Source organism: Tiliqua scincoides, chromosome 2 (assembly GCF_035046505.1).
Source record: "Tiliqua scincoides isolate rTilSci1 chromosome 2, rTilSci1.hap2, whole genome shotgun sequence".
In the NCBI taxonomy this organism is placed as follows: domain Eukaryota; kingdom Metazoa; phylum Chordata; class Lepidosauria; order Squamata; family Scincidae; genus Tiliqua; species Tiliqua scincoides.
This window is the reverse complement of record NC_089822.1, coordinates 130,124,780-130,139,975: the sequence shown is the minus strand read 5'-3', so window position 1 is coordinate 130,139,975 and position 15,196 is coordinate 130,124,780. Positions and strand designations below refer to the sequence as shown.

The window sequence follows — 15,196 nt, the reverse complement described above, 5'->3', positions numbered from 1 at the left end:
AGCCCCCCTTCTTTTCTCCCTCCCAGTTACTTGGCTTGCTGTTCTAGCAGTGGTCGTCCCCCCCCCCCCCACTTAGCATGTTGCTATGGCTGTAAGCCGAGTGTTGGGAAAGTTTTCCCAGTGTTACTGATATTCACTACTGGGGCTCACCAGGGGACTTGGGGGAGAGATTGGACCCTGTAATACTCCTCATGAGGTCATCAGGTTGGCTCTGGTTTAAGCTCAAAACAAATCAAGCTAATTTCAGAGCTTTGAGGCAAGCAATTTGGCACTTTCCGAGCCAGACTGGAGGAGTTCGCTGCACCACTGTTTCAATGCACAGCTTTGCAGCTGTTTAGATGCCAAGGAACCATCCAGTAGCTGCTTGTTTCTGTGAGTCAGAGCTTGAGAGAAGGGGTTGACCGCGTGGATGGAACAGGAATATGGACTCTTCAAAGAAGAGTGTGGGTAATCTTACTCCTGAACTGCTTGGTCATTGTGAACATGACCACATGAATTTTGTCTCCCGTTTTCCCTGGATGTCTCTGTTTGCAGTAGGGTGGAGAGTCACCTCCTGCCTGGAAGACAGAGCAGAGGAAAACTCTGGATTCTTCTTATATAATTTCATGGATCATGATTCTCCTGCCATGAGAAGGTAGACATGAGCACTGTGTACTTCTGCACACAAAGTGCAATGAATCACACAGTCATTGGCATGGTTTTCAGTCCTTACCTTACAGATATGGCCAGTGTGGTTTGCCTTGGTGTTTGACAAGGGAGGTGAAATTTCAGAATTTGCAGAGGGTGAACATGAATGTCTGCCTGGTAACTGCTCATTATGACCTGGGTTTACCAACACAGGTTTGAAAGTGCACAGCCCTGTTTCTTCACCCTCCAAGCCATTCTCCTTTTGTAGCCCTCTCCAAGAAGAGCCATCAGTACTCCCATGTGAGGTGCTCCCAGATCTTTCCTCCTTGCTGCCTGTGACTTGTGACGCCCAGCCCAGGCCTGAGAGATATACTGCTGCAGCCTTAGGGGAGGGGATGATAGTGCCAGATCCTGCCTGCCCCTAACTTATATAACAACCTGAGCTGAGAGAACACTGTCAGCCCCAGGCAGTCACTCAATGGGGAGATCCGGGCCTGTCATTATAACTCTTCTTTGCAAAGGCATGAGGAGTGGAGTTGAGGACAGTCATCACACTGGATGGGGTGGGGTGGGGAGGCTTGCCTGCCCCTCTCCTCTTGCCCAAGTTGCTACTCAAAAGACATTCTATGGGTTTAAATCAAGAATCCTCCAAAGGCAACAGAGACAGCTATATATCTCAACCCTCCAACTGGTAGGCAAGGTAAATGTGTTTACTATACCAGTCAGAGGCGAGGGTACTTTTAAACGGTATTCTGCAACAAAAGAAAAAGAATTTCACAAATGAAACTAGACACATCAAATTAAAAGCCGGCTTTAGAATTGCACACAGTCATTTCGGGCAAAGTGGAAGATCTCAGAATCAGCACGAAGTGACACGTACCCTCAGCGTACTGAAGCAGTCACCGGTTTCAATCTGATTTTAGGCAGTCACAGCAAAAGAGGCCCTGTGCCTGTTCATCAAAAGATGGGCAGACTTGGCAACAGGAAATTAGGGCTGCAATCCTAACCACACTTTCCTGAGAGTAAGCCCCATTGAACAAAATAGGACTTACTTCTGAGCAGACCTGATTAGGATTGTGCCCTAGGTTTACCAAGATGGACATGAGTTGGCCATTTTGGCTCAACTGCATATTTTGGAACAATATGTGCTCATGATGTCAGTGGAGGTAACTAGAGGCCTCTGCAGAAGTGCTGCCACTGCACTTGGCACTGTGGAGGTTGGGCCCTTATACTGGGCCGAGAAAATACTGACCGTAGTAGTGTAGGTAGGTTTGTTTGAGGGCCTAACACTGAGGTATTCAATCTGTGTATTGAGGCTCCCTACGGAGACATGGCCAGCCCCCCGGGGCGTTGTGAGGCATCTTGGGGAGAGAGGTGGCCATGAGCTGCTCAGCTCAGCTGCAAGTGCTGCCTCCCTGCTTGCTGCTTTTCTGTGGCTGTAGGTGGGGCAGTGTGAGGTGGGGAGGGCATGTGAAACATGGTGGGGGAAGGGGGTGGAGCCTCCCCCCCAAACCAAGAGAAGGCTGAAGGCTGGCTGGGCAGCTGCATCTCATCAGCACAGGGTGTGCTCCTGGCAGGCTTCAAACTTGGAGGGAAGCCTAACCTAGAGAGAGCTCCACCAGTCTCTGCTTGGGAAGGAGGTAGCCCAACCTGCGGGGTGTCCAAATGCCATAGCCTGCATTCCTCCATCTTGCCTGGGGGGAAAAGGGATGTCATCTGCATGTTGGGGTGTATGTGAGTGAGCAGCCCCCATCTGTTTTGGGGTTGAGTTGTAATCTTGCTCTGTGTGGCTGCAATCCTATCCACACTTTCCTGGGAGTAAGCCCCATGGACTCAGATGGGATTTACTTCTGAGTAGACCTACATAGGCTTGGAGTCTGTGTCAGCTTAACCAAGGATCTTCATCTTTCTCTTTTTCCTCCCCCTTCAAAAAAGAAAAAAGCTGCTCTTGATCAGTCAAGCTTTGTCTCCAAAAATTGATTAAAAAATATAAATACTCATTCCTTTTCAGCCACCCCCCTTTTTCCTCCTGGGGGGGGGCTCCTTCCCATGTTGGCTGCTATTATAAAAGGCACAATCCTAGCTCGGTCTACTCAGAAGTAAGTCCTATTTTGTTCAATGGGACTTACTCCCAGGAAAGTGAGGTTAGGATTGCAGCCAAACAGTCTCTGGGTCTCAGTTTATTATTATTATTATTATTATTATTATTATTATTATTATTAACAGTATTTCTATACTGCTTTTCAACAAAAAAAGTTCACAAAGTGGTTTACAGAGAAAAATCAAACAACTAATGGCTCCCTGTCCCCAAAGGGCTCACAATCTAAAAAGATGCACAAGAACACCAGCAAGCAGCCACTAGAAAAGACACTGCTGGGGTGAGGTGGGCCAGTTCCTCTCCCCCTGCTGAAAAGTGGAGCACCCACTTGAAAAAGTGCCTCTTACCCAGTTAGCAGGGGTTTCCCAGTTTCACATCAGTTTGCAATTAGCAGATACATTCAAAACAAAGTCTTTCCCTCCCCCAGCAAATTCATCACCTCCCCCCTCCCTTTCCAAAACCCTCCAGGTGTGCTGCTAACAAACTCAGGGCACAATCCTAACCAGGTCTACTCAGAAGTCAGTCCTATTTTTTTCAATGGGGCTTACTCTCAGGTAAGTGTGGTTCAGATTGCAGCCTCAGAGTGCTGGCAGCTGTTTTTTTGTTTCTAGTGTATAATTATAACACCTTCACCCCCATTTTGGGGGTAACTGAGGTGAGGTGATGTAATGGGGAACCGTGGCCAATGGCCACAAGGATCAGGGGAGCCATGGGCTGGAAATGTTTGAGAACCACTGGCCTAACCAGACATTTGAAGAGAAGTAGAGCTCCTCCTCCTGTCTCTTTCCCCTTCATCTTCATTTATAGTTAGTTTTACATGCCACACAATTAAGTTGTGCTGTGTTGGGGATAGGAAAATGTACAATGCAACAAATGCATCATGTTACATATTGTATTGTTATCAGGAAGAGAAGGAAGGGGTGCAGAGCAGTGCTGGGTCCTTGTCTATTTGGGCCCTAAGAGAGAGTGGACGTCACAACTGACCTGTGTTTCCCAAATCCAGATGCAACTTGCCTTTTTGCTTATGTGACTCTGTGACATGTCATGTTTATTGATGATTCTATATTATAATAGCACTGTATGGAAATCAAGTGATGGATTTGAGAGTGAGATTACCTGCATGTTTGAATTGAAGCCCAAGTTGTTGCAATAAAAAATTCCTTAAAGACAAATTGCATGTGAACCACTACTGTGTTTGTTTTCTGTATCCTAAATAGCAGGAATGAGGGTCCAATCTGGATTATGGCCACAGTGTGGGGTCGGGGGCTTTAACCCTTTGCCGCTCCATGGTCCTAACCCAGATATCCCCTTCCCATGGATGTTATTTGCTGGGGGGGGGGGGAGGGGAGAGCTCCCGTTGCCACCAAAAGATTAATCCCACCCTCTTCACCATGCTGCCATCCTGATCAGGATCACCCTGCTCCCATTCTGCTGTTTAGGAAAGAAACTACCAAATGCATGCTTAAAATAGCATGTTTGGTCCAGAGCTTGCTAATATTTGAACAGCGTAAATTATTGTTGGATACTTCTGCAAGAGTTATTTGGGAAGGTGTTAGAATCCTTCTGAACTGTTAATACACAGGACAGAAGTATCTTGCACCTCTTTCTCCCTGCTCAGATGATTGATGAAGTTAGGTGAAGCTCAGTTGATTGCTGCTCAGCTTTCTACAGTGGGTGGAAGTCCTGTTCTCCATGGTGAACAGAGGCACCTTGGGAAAGGGAGGAGTGGGCCTCACTCTGGACAGCATTCACTCAAAGACACAATTTGCAGGAGGTTTACATTCTCTTTGAAGAAGGGTCAAAATCCTTTCTTCACTCCTGTGCAATTTTCTCAGAGAGAAGTCAGGGTGTTGGAAGCTCACTTTGCACCTTTTCCCCCCCTCTGGTGCATGTGTTAACAGTTGCGTTGGAGAAATCATACATACCGCAATGTGCAAAGGATATATTAAGCAACTGTTACGCTCTTGTATTTACCTGGGCAACTAGAGTCAAGTCACTGAAAGGGATATGCCACTCTGAGCGATGGCCAAGTTTCAGACATTCAGCCTGGGCAAATGTTGATATCTGCTTGCCCTGGATGGAAAAATGATGCTTTTGGGTGGACGACTGACAGCTGAAGTCTCACAGAAAGTGAAGAGAAGAAAATTCACCCAGTGTCAGTTACTACATGTTGTGTGGGCCTAGCAGGCCTTCTGTACGTGTGATAGTTGAATCAGGCAGACATTCAACAGTTGCAACTTTTCCTGTCACTGTACATCCATTCTGGGAAGAAAGGTGGCAAAGGTAGTGTGCTAGTGGGGGGGGGGGGATGAAGATGAGCTAGCTTAGTATATGGCAGCTGGATTACTCACTCCAGGAGGGGCAGCGCTTCAAAGTGGGCAGTAGTGATGCCCTTTTGACTCTGCAGCAAGAGGCCAGCGGGGGCTACTCTCTTTGTCCCCCTTTTTCCTCTGGTTACCTTGGTGATGTTCAGGGTGCTGTTGCTAAGCAACAGTTTCATAGTAACATTTGCACACAGAGGAGAGGCATTAGCTATGCTTTTTTTACATCGCAGTGTATGTTTGTCTTTGATCCTCAGGTGAGCAGGATGGGGACCATTCTGTCAGAAAGCTTGAAAGGCAGGACATGGGTTCAGGCAAGGGGGAGTTGCCTGGAAGAGAGAGCCAGATCTCCACCTTCCTGCTCCAATGTGCTGAAAGGAGGCTGGCTTGGATACTAACAGCCAGTTTGCACCCACCCAACCAGCAGTGCCCATTTCTCCGTGTAGTCAGGTGTAGACCTTGCGGATAAATCTTAACATGGGCTGTCTGTATACCAGAGGGTTGGGGCTGCTGCTGCAGTTTTCTATGATTATAGAGACTTGAAGAGGGGTGGTCACCATCCTGAACTGTACTTATAATACTGGTGATACATTATTTTATGTGTGTCTAGTTTTTCAGTACTATTAGGAATGCTTTCCAAACTGATTAAAGCTACCCCATGTGTTCATGACTGAAAAGGGGCTTTTTAATCTAGATCAGCCCCAAACCCTGGCCCTGGGGCCACTTGCGGCCCTCGAGGCCTCCCAATGCAGCCCTCAGGGAGCCCCCAGTTTCCAATGAGCCTCTGGCCCTCCAGAGATTTGTTGGAGCCCGCACTGGCCCGACGCAACTGCTCTCAGCTTGAGGGCGACTGTTTGACCTCTTGCATGAGCTGTGGGATGAGGGCTCCCTCCACTGCTTGCTGTTTCACATTTGTGATGCAGCAGCGGCAGCAAAAGAAAGGCCAGCTTTGCTTTGTGCAAGGCCTTTTATAGGCCTTGAGCTATTGCAAGACCATCATTCATTCATATAAGTTAATCTTTAATATATTCATTTATGTAAACTTATATGTTTATTCAAATTCTAAATGTAAATTAATTCCCCCCCCCCGGCCCCCATCACAGTGTCAGGGAGATAATATGGCCTTTCTGCCAAAAACTTTGGACACCCCTGATCTAGATCCACTACACCCATAAGGAATTGGGGAATTTATGCAACTTATATATTCTGCCAAATTGGGTTTGTTGTTCTGCTCCTGTTGGGGGAGAATTTGCCTAGGCTGTGTGAATTCCCGCAGTTTCACACTGACTTGCTTTGAGCACATCAATATCCTTCTTACTTGTCATGGAGGTTGCTGTTTGCCAGCCTGTTCAGATATCAATGGCTTTTTTGTGGCCCCATTCAGATTCCAGGAGCAATTATTTTTGCCAGCTTCTCATCACCCTTTCATGCCACCCATCAGCCATGCAGCATGTTAACAAAGAAGTAACAGAGCATTCCTGAGCATGTACAGAGTGCACCCTTGTACAACCACAAGTGTCCTTTGCATATCTGGGATTGAGGAAGTTTTCAGGTCAGAAGATTGAACTTCTGGTCATGTTTGGATCTTGGCAATATTTTGAGTATATATTTAGAAATGAAAATCTTGCTGTTGTGAAGGGTAAATACAGATGACCCTTTACAAAGTTGTAACATATCTCAGGATGCAATTAACTATCCTTCTGGATGCCAGTGGTTTGTGGTCATCTTGCCAAGGTTTGAGGAGAATTTAGCAACTGTTCTGTTCTGTGTCATCTGGATGTTCAGGTATGAATGTGTAGTAAAGTCCCCTCTGGCTGGGCATGATATTAATAAAAGACTGGATTGTCAAGTGGAATACTGATACATTATTCTGAAACTAATTGCTTTACAATACAGGATCCTGCTTTGCAAATGTTGAGGTTAACTATTCACCAGATTTCCTCTGATTGCTTGAAGGTTTGCTGAACAATCACTTAGAATTTAATACTTGTACCGAACAGTATTTGATAGTTGACATGTAGAAGGGAATTCTTTATCTGGCACCTTTAACAGCTGACATGCAACAGGACTTTGCAGCTTATAGCAGTGGTTCTCAAACTACCCGGGAGATTTACTCCCGAGGTAAGTCTTTGCGGGGGCAGGGGCAGCAAAGCGATGCCCAGGATCGCGCCCCTGTGGGGGAGGGGGCTATTTTTAACTACCCATACGTGCTCCCAGAGTCCAGGGGATGTGGGGAGCCCCACGGAGCGCTTGCAGGGCTCTCTGCAGCTTTTAAACAGTGAAAGTTCCAAGTGCGATTAATCTGGAAGTGGAATTTCTGGTTTCGTCATGCTTGGAACTTTCACTGTTTAAAAGCCGCAGAGTTCTAATTTTGTTCTAATTTTGAATTTAAAATTTCACATTCAGGATATGAGAGGCAAATCTGGAAATGATTAGGAATTTCAAATATTGGGTGTCTCATTGGTCTGCTGTTGCATTCCTGTTCATAAACCTTTCAAAACATGGTCTTTCTCTACATACCTGCCCCGCAAAATCAGTAGTGGCTTTTTCCCCCTCTAAGAGCTACGTGCTCTTCCAGCTGTTCATTCCGTTGCAGCATCAAACTCACAAGAGAGCTCTCCAGAGATGACCATGAGAATCGGCAAGAAACTGGTGTAGTTTTATTGCTGCATCTTGTGTCTAGGTGGTTTTAGAGATGGAACTGCTCCAAAACATCAAGGAGTGGATCAGACGTGCATGCAGATATGCAGACGCACACCTGTGCATATATTGATGTGCATGCATGGGTGCCCAGAAATGCAAAGATACATGAGTGCACATCTACATTGTACATTAACCGTGTGCTTATTGGAAAGACGTCTGTGAGCGCACATTTAAACCTAGAAATAGTCATGCTTCTAAATTCAGAGTACTATTATAGGCGCACATGTTGTATGTGTACTTCCTTTCTGTTTGTTCTGTTCTGTCATTAGTTTCTAAAAAGAGAGGTACCAGAAATCAGGCCTGCTTAATTCAGCTGTGACCGTTTAAGCTCTGCCTCCTAATCACAGGAGTGCGAAGGCAGGCAATAGAGAGGTAAAAGTACTTTCTACATCAACCATTTTCAGCCACTGTGCTGTGACACATTGGGGTGTTGTGAGCGGTTCACAGGCGTGCCACAGGAATTTGGGGGGGAAGTCATTTATTAGTAGGGCCGATGGGGGGGATGTGAGCCCCCACTGGCAGCATGGTGTGCCTTGTCAATTGCCAAAAACTTGATGGTGTGACCATTTTAGTGCCTTGTCAGTGTGCCATGAGATGAAAAAGGTTAAAAATAAGTGTTCTACATGCTCAGAAGCACTGTCTTTATAAGTACTTCAGCTGTTTAGGGTTGTTGAAAACAGGTTGCTGGACTCTGCTCGGATGAAGGTGTGTGTGTGTACGTACCCATTCTATCTGTTTCCTTCTATCAGTCCATATCTCCATTGCCCCTTTATCCTTTGGTGCTCCTAGGTGCCAAGACCAGCTGTAACAAGATCCTTAATGTGGGTTGCAAGATTCCCAGGCCCTTGGGAATGCAATACACTGCAGCCAGGTGCAGGGCTGGCAGCTCAAGCCTTGGGTGCTGGTGCCTGGGAGACTAAAGTATTCCAAGCCTGTTCTCCCCCCCCCCAGCACTTTTCCCAGGCAGCCAGCAAGAACATCTGCTCCTAGCCTCACTTCCTCCACCGCAGCTCATGTGTGCCTTGAACTGGTTCTTTATGTCGTGAAGGATGCCTCTTCACTGCTGTGATGCTTGTTCCAAGGATCCTGGAAGTGTATTGTGCTGTGTACGACCAGTCGCAGCTGCCTCCCCTAGCACCCCCTCTGCCAAGGTGGAATAAAGGCCCAACTGTTGTGCGTGGGAGAGTTGAAGGGCTCAGGGAGTTATCCCCGCAAAGCAGCTGAGGATACGTGATGAGGCAAATCTCCTCTCTGCCTTTCTTCTCTGTGTTCTTTTCTTTTTTTCAAGCAGTGCCCACACTAGAGTCTTTGGTCCACAGCTTCCTCTCTCTACAGAAAATGGAGACAGGGACCTGGCAGGACAGTTGGCCCAGCATTCAGCTCTTTGTGTAGACCTAGGAGGAGTTGTTGCCTGGAGTCTCATCGGGTGAGCTTTGGTAGAAGCGTAGTAGCTAAAAGAGCTGTGAGCCAGGAAGTCCCTAGTTGAAAGCTCGCCTCTGCCACAGATTTCACTGCGTGGCCTTAGGCAAGTCACTCTTCTTTTTGCCTCACCTTTCTTGGTTTGATAACGGTGACATAATGGCTACCTTACAGTGACATGATGCCAAGCACTTTGAACACTAGAACACTGCTATAAAAAACCAAGTATGATTATTTTATTGTTAATTAATCTGTCTCACTTTCTTTCCTCAGAAGCCGTTGCAAATAGCCAGGAATGGACTCTTGGCCGCTCCATCCCTGAGCTACGACTGGTAGGTGTCTGTTCTTTATTGCTTACACATATACAAATCAGGGTTCTAGGTATTGCATTGGTTCTTGCAAGACATGAAGCTTTCTTTTCTTACAGTATCACATGTTGACATCTGTCTCTCCTAGGTAACTACATTCAATTAGTTCTTGCTGATTCCCATATAATAGATAACGCTAGCTTTGGTACAAAACATTCAGTGCAATGCACTCAGTACATTAGGATAGATGCAGAGCTGACTTGGCTATGAGGTATGGTGAGGCCAGGGAGAGTGTTTGACCATTTTTACTGCCTGCCTCTCTCACCTTACACTCCCCCCTTTAGCCTCAGCTGCCCCTTTCCTTGCCTCAGCACTGAGTTTTCTCAGAAATCTCCCTCACAAGAGCCCTTAATGAGATGAATTCTGTTTATTCATCAGAGACAGAAAAGTACCAGAGAGAAGGATCCCATTATACATGTTGTCCTTTCATGACTGGTATTATTGTAGTCACTTTAATGTGTGGGGTTGGAGAGCTGCCCATAGAAATCACTGGGGAAATTCAGGTGTAGCTGTGATTTGCATCTTTCCTTCTCTGAAATAAAAAGTGCCAGCAAAGAGCACTGACTTTCAAGTTTGTGTCTTTATTCTATATTAGGGGTGTCCCAAGTTTTTGGCAGGAGGGCCACATCATCTCTCTGACACTGTGTGGGGGGGGGGCTGGGGGAAAAACAGAATTAATTTACATTTCAAATTTGAATAAATTTACATACGTTTACATAAATGAATATATTATGGATGAACTGCATCACAGACATGAAACAACAAGTAGTGGAGGGAGCTCTCATCCCACAGGTCACGTGAGAGGTCAAACAGTCGCCCTCACGCTGAGAGCAGTTGTGTTAGGCCAGTGTGGGCTCCAACAAATCTCCGGAGGGCCAGAGGCTCATTGGAGACTGGGAGCTCCCTGAGGGCTGCATTGAGAGGCCTTGAGGGCCACAAGTGGCCCCAGGGCCGGGGTTTGGGCACCCCTGTTCTATATGAACATTTTAATTTTTAGTTGCATCTGTGTTGTCCATAGAGAACCATGCCTGATGGTGGCTGACCACTGTGACCACCTTTATTTCCATTTTATTTTAGAGCTGGTATAGCATGGTGGCTATGAGACTGAGCTGCCAATCAGGGAGTTTCCAGATCAAATAATCTCTGCCATGAATTCTCATTGGATGGCCTTAGGCAAGCCACTTCCTTTTAGACTCAGCTGCAGTAGGGGCATAATAATTATAACGTACCTTACAAGGTGGTTGTGAGGACTACTTCAAGATAATACACATAAGGCATTTTGCATGCTCAGGAAGTGCTATACAAATATATGTTATTATTTTTACTGTCAAATATTCAGCTTATGTGTCACTGCAGTCCAGCTATCGCCGATTTGGCTGCCAGGCTAGTTTAGTTACTGTTCTGGGGTCAAGTTCCAGAACTGTTAGGGCAGCAGGTTCCTGAGAGCCAAGGGCAGTGCTATGTCTTGTGTCCTCCTGCAGTGACCTCTGTTCTTTGACCTTCACAGGGCATTCTTGGGACCATTAAGAGTGGGAAATCAGCACTTGTCCATCGCTACTTGACTGGCTCCTACTTGGGCCTGGAACCTGCTGAAGGTGAGCAAGCCACCCTCCTTCTTTCTCCTGTCTTAAAACTAGCGCTCCCATTCTGTGCCAAACACTACTCCACAGCCAGAAATGTTTGTCATGGGGGGCATCTAAGGGGGTAGGAAATTGTTACAGGAGAATCAGAAAATAAATGATGTGCTTTCATTGTATTTGTAATATTAAAAGTAAAGGCATTGTGCTTATAAGCCATTCCACTGCCTTTTCACTTAGTGACCAGGAAGTCTGGAGGTAGAGCAGATTTGCTTCTTAATGAGCAGTGGGGCGGAACAGTGCCTGCATGCTTCTCTTCACAGAAACCTAGTAAAAGAGCTAGAAATAAGGAAAACTGAACGTGTGAGGGGTAGGGGCTTCAGTATCTTCATGCACAGGCTCACAGTGGCTCAAGTCCTTCAGGCTGTAATCCTAACCACACTTTCCTGAGAGTAAGCCCCATTGAACAAAGCAGGACTTACTTCTGAGTAGACCTGGTTAGGATTGTGCCCTAAGTATCATTTCTGGGGCTCAGTATTTCTTTGGCTATTTCCTTCTGTCATGAAGCTTGTGAAATGGCAAAGTAGGATGGCTAAAAGAACCCCATTTTGTCTAGGTGTGAGCACACAGGTGCTTAGCCAAATGGGAGTAACGTGCAGCTCAGATATGTGGGTGGGGGCAAACCTGGCTTAGCGCTTGTGTTGGCTTCCCCCTTTTTACCACCACTGCCAGTTTTGTAGCTGTCTTTCCAGCCTGCAAATCTTGTCTCTCCGGATTGCCCCCTATGAATGGTGCCACTCATGGGCATTCTGGGGCATTTACATGGCAGCAGCCAGGAGGATTGCCTCTGAAAATAATCCAAGTGCCTTCCTTGTTTGGCTACCTGCAAATGCAAGACCTTTGCTTGTGGGGTTGGAATTCCAGCTTGGCACTATATTGGAATCCCATCGTTATAGGCTTGGATTGGTCTTCTGTGCCACTACTTTCCTTTTTCCCTCCCTCTTCAGCATCCCAGGCTTAAGCTGCCTGTAGGCTGAGTGGTTTCCTCTTTTGTCCTTCCACTGGCCTTAGTGTGACTGTTCAGCTCTTCCCCTCTGCTTTCTCCTTTCTTACTTTCCAGGAGGCCAGTTCAAGAAGGAAGTGGTGGTGGATGGGCAGAGCCATCTTTTACTCATTCGAGAGGAAGCTGGGCCTCCAGATGCCAAGGTTGGTGTGCTTGTGTTGGCCAGTAGCATGTCATCATCAGCAAATAGCCACAGTTCCTGCTACTTTGGATCGTTACTGTTTACAGTCCATACTATGCCTTGAAAGTTATGAAGTTTATCCACACGACATACTTACAAGGATTTGTTCTCTCTCCCCAGCTATCTTAGAGGTAGGGGAGGCAAGGGCAAGACTGGTCTAATATTTACTCCTTCCCTACTCAAATTAAAATGTCTTATTCTTCCCCCACTGTGTTAATGGCAGGCTGAGCAGCATGGCATAATGTTGGCACATTAAATCGTCAAGAGTTCAACAAGTTTCCCCATTTCTGTGTTGAATACCCATCCCTTCTTCATATCCTCCCCTGTGCACTGGTGTCTGTGTCTTGGACAGTGAGCGGAGATCAGGCTGCTCTTGACTGGGTCCCCTGGAATGTGGAGGCTGTCCTACAGCCAAGGAGCTCCTATGCTGGCTCTTCCTACCGCCTTGGAAAGTTCAGGCAGTGGCTCTCCAGCCAAGACATGCATGGAGTTGAGAGCCAAATTAGATGTAAGGATCACCAGTTAAACAACAAAAACAACAAAAATTAATAGCAGCTGCAGGGGAAGGATCAGGAACATGATGCTGGGGGCAGAAGCTGTTAAACCTGTTTCCTTTGCTGTTTCCCACTTAAAATTTCCTCCTTGAAACTGCTGTTTTCCCTATGTGTGAAGGGGAATAACTTGCTTAGAAAAAAAATCAGACAGCTCTCCTAGCTCTCCCCATTAGATGTGAACAGGCCAGGTGTGTGAAGATTCCTTTTCCTTGGTCACATCTGGAGTAACCCTCAGCAGCACTGTACAGACCTGACTGTGGAAAATCTGAAATAAAAGCTTGCTGTGGTGTGAATGCTTTAGGTGTTGCCTTGAGGCAACTTGTGTGTTTGAAAATTCTTAGACATTGGGGAGCTTGGAACAGCATCAGCCTTGGAGGCTTCTGATTCCACTCTGAATTCAGCTCTTAAAAAGCAACCCAGTCTGAAGTTGATCCACTGTTGATCTGGACCCGTCTCTTGTTTTTGTCCCCTTGCAGTTTGCAAATTGGGCAGATGCTGTGATCTTTGTCTTCAGTCTGGAGAATGAGGCCAGTTTCCAAGAGCTATCTCGGTACTTCGGGCTCCTCACAAACTACCGTGCAGTTTCTGACATGGCTCTTGCACTTGTGGGCACTCAGGGTGAGTGGGAGAGAGGGGGGCTACCTATAGGGCATGATTAACTAACTGAAGGGCATGACCAGCACATCTCAAAGGATATAATGGAACTGGAAAAGGTGCAGAAGAGAGTGACCAAAACATTTAGTGGGCTGGGGCACCTCCCTTACAAAGGAAGGCTACAGCGTTTGGGGTTCTTTATCGAAAAGGCACCTGGGGGGACATGATTGAGATATATAAAATTATGCATGAGATGGATAGAGTGGCTACAGGGAAGGTCTTTTTCCATTCTCACAACACCAAGAGGCATCCACTAAAATGGAGTTGTGAGTGAGTTAGAACAGTCAAAAGGAAATATTTTTTTACCCAGATTGCAATTAATCTGTGGAACTCCTAGTCCAGCATCGTGCTACCAGCAGTGACCCATCAGCTGCCTCTGAGAAGCATTGGAGAAGCATTGCCCACTTACGTTCAATCCTATTTTGAGAGCTATAGAGAGGAGAATATTGCACATTTAAGGAAGTAAAGTGCTGAATATCATGCTCTGTATTTGAACAGTGCAGGCACACAATACATGCAACCCTGGTTGCTCTGCAGCAAGGCTAGACCTCCTTTTGGATTCAGAATGTCTGTGGCATCTGTGGTCTCTTACCAGTGACCCAGTGCCCTAGCATGTGCCAGGCACCGGCGTGGGGGTGCTTTTGCCAGGTAAGCCTTTGTTGGATCCTATCCAAGGCTCAGGGCAACAGGGCAAGGCTGATCCATTAGGTAGGCTGTAGGACAGCGAGGCTAAATGCAGACAGGTTTATTGCTAGGTCAACTGTCCAGCTGGATCAAGATTCTGATGAGAAAATTGGGAACAGAATCAAGAGACCAGCTGAGGTCAGGAACAGGAGTTCATTCAGCAGGAGCTGTACACGTAGCCTTGATGGAAAATTGAAAACAGTGGGCCCTCAGTATCTGTGTGGGATCTGTTCCAGGACCCCCCATGGACATCCATTTCTGCAGATAATCTAATCTGTGGTCGGCCCTCATGGAAACCTCCTGGATGCGACTGGAAGGTTTTCTGAGGCGTGTGGAGGCTGTGTGGTTTCTGCCGGCAACTGGTAATGCCTTCCTGTGCCTTAGAACACCTCATGGACTGAACCAGATGGCACTCCCTGTTGGGTCTGGGAGGTCCTGTGGCCCTCCAGCCACATGCTCAAAACCATGGATATTGGAATCTGTGGATATCAAACCTATGGATAAGGAGGGCCCACTGTACACTAAATTTGAATGGTACTCGGCGTAAAAAAGGTTAGTTTCTGAATCTATGATTCTCCTGCTTGCATTTATTGAAAAAAGCCAGAAAATGAGAGAATAAAACAAGATAAGAATCCATATTTGTATTAATGAACTGAACTTGTCATGGCAATAACATGTGACTGAATAAAATAGTATTTTTTTAAAAAGTAATTTATCTGCTGTACGGGTCATATGAACGTTGTCTTCAACTCCATGCCTGTTAACAATTATGCAAGAGCTGTGAAGGAAAGAGAGAAGATAAGAAGAACAATAGCAGTGTAATGGATAAAATATATACCATAGTATATGTGTAATTGCTGTGTGAAAGAGTCAGTTGTCTCTACTGGAAATATGAAAACATTCCTTTTCGGATTCCATTGCAGGCCTACTTTGCTTGTTTTATGTTT

The 15,196-nt window shown here is 46.3% G+C and overlaps 1 protein-coding gene across 1 annotated transcript in view; it reads left to right on the top strand.

Moving 5' to 3' along the window:
- Window positions 1-15,196, top strand: part of AGAP2 (ArfGAP with GTPase domain, ankyrin repeat and PH domain 2) — a 126,406-nt gene that overhangs the window by 81,977 nt on the left and 29,233 nt on the right. Inside the window, exons 2-5 of the mRNA XM_066613677.1 lie at window positions 9,442-9,500; window positions 11,044-11,131; window positions 12,234-12,319; window positions 13,388-13,529. Of these exons, the coding sequence (XP_066469774.1) occupies window positions 9,442-9,500; window positions 11,044-11,131; window positions 12,234-12,319; window positions 13,388-13,529 (375 nt within the window). The remainder of the gene's footprint in view (window positions 1-9,441; window positions 9,501-11,043; window positions 11,132-12,233; window positions 12,320-13,387; window positions 13,530-15,196) is intronic.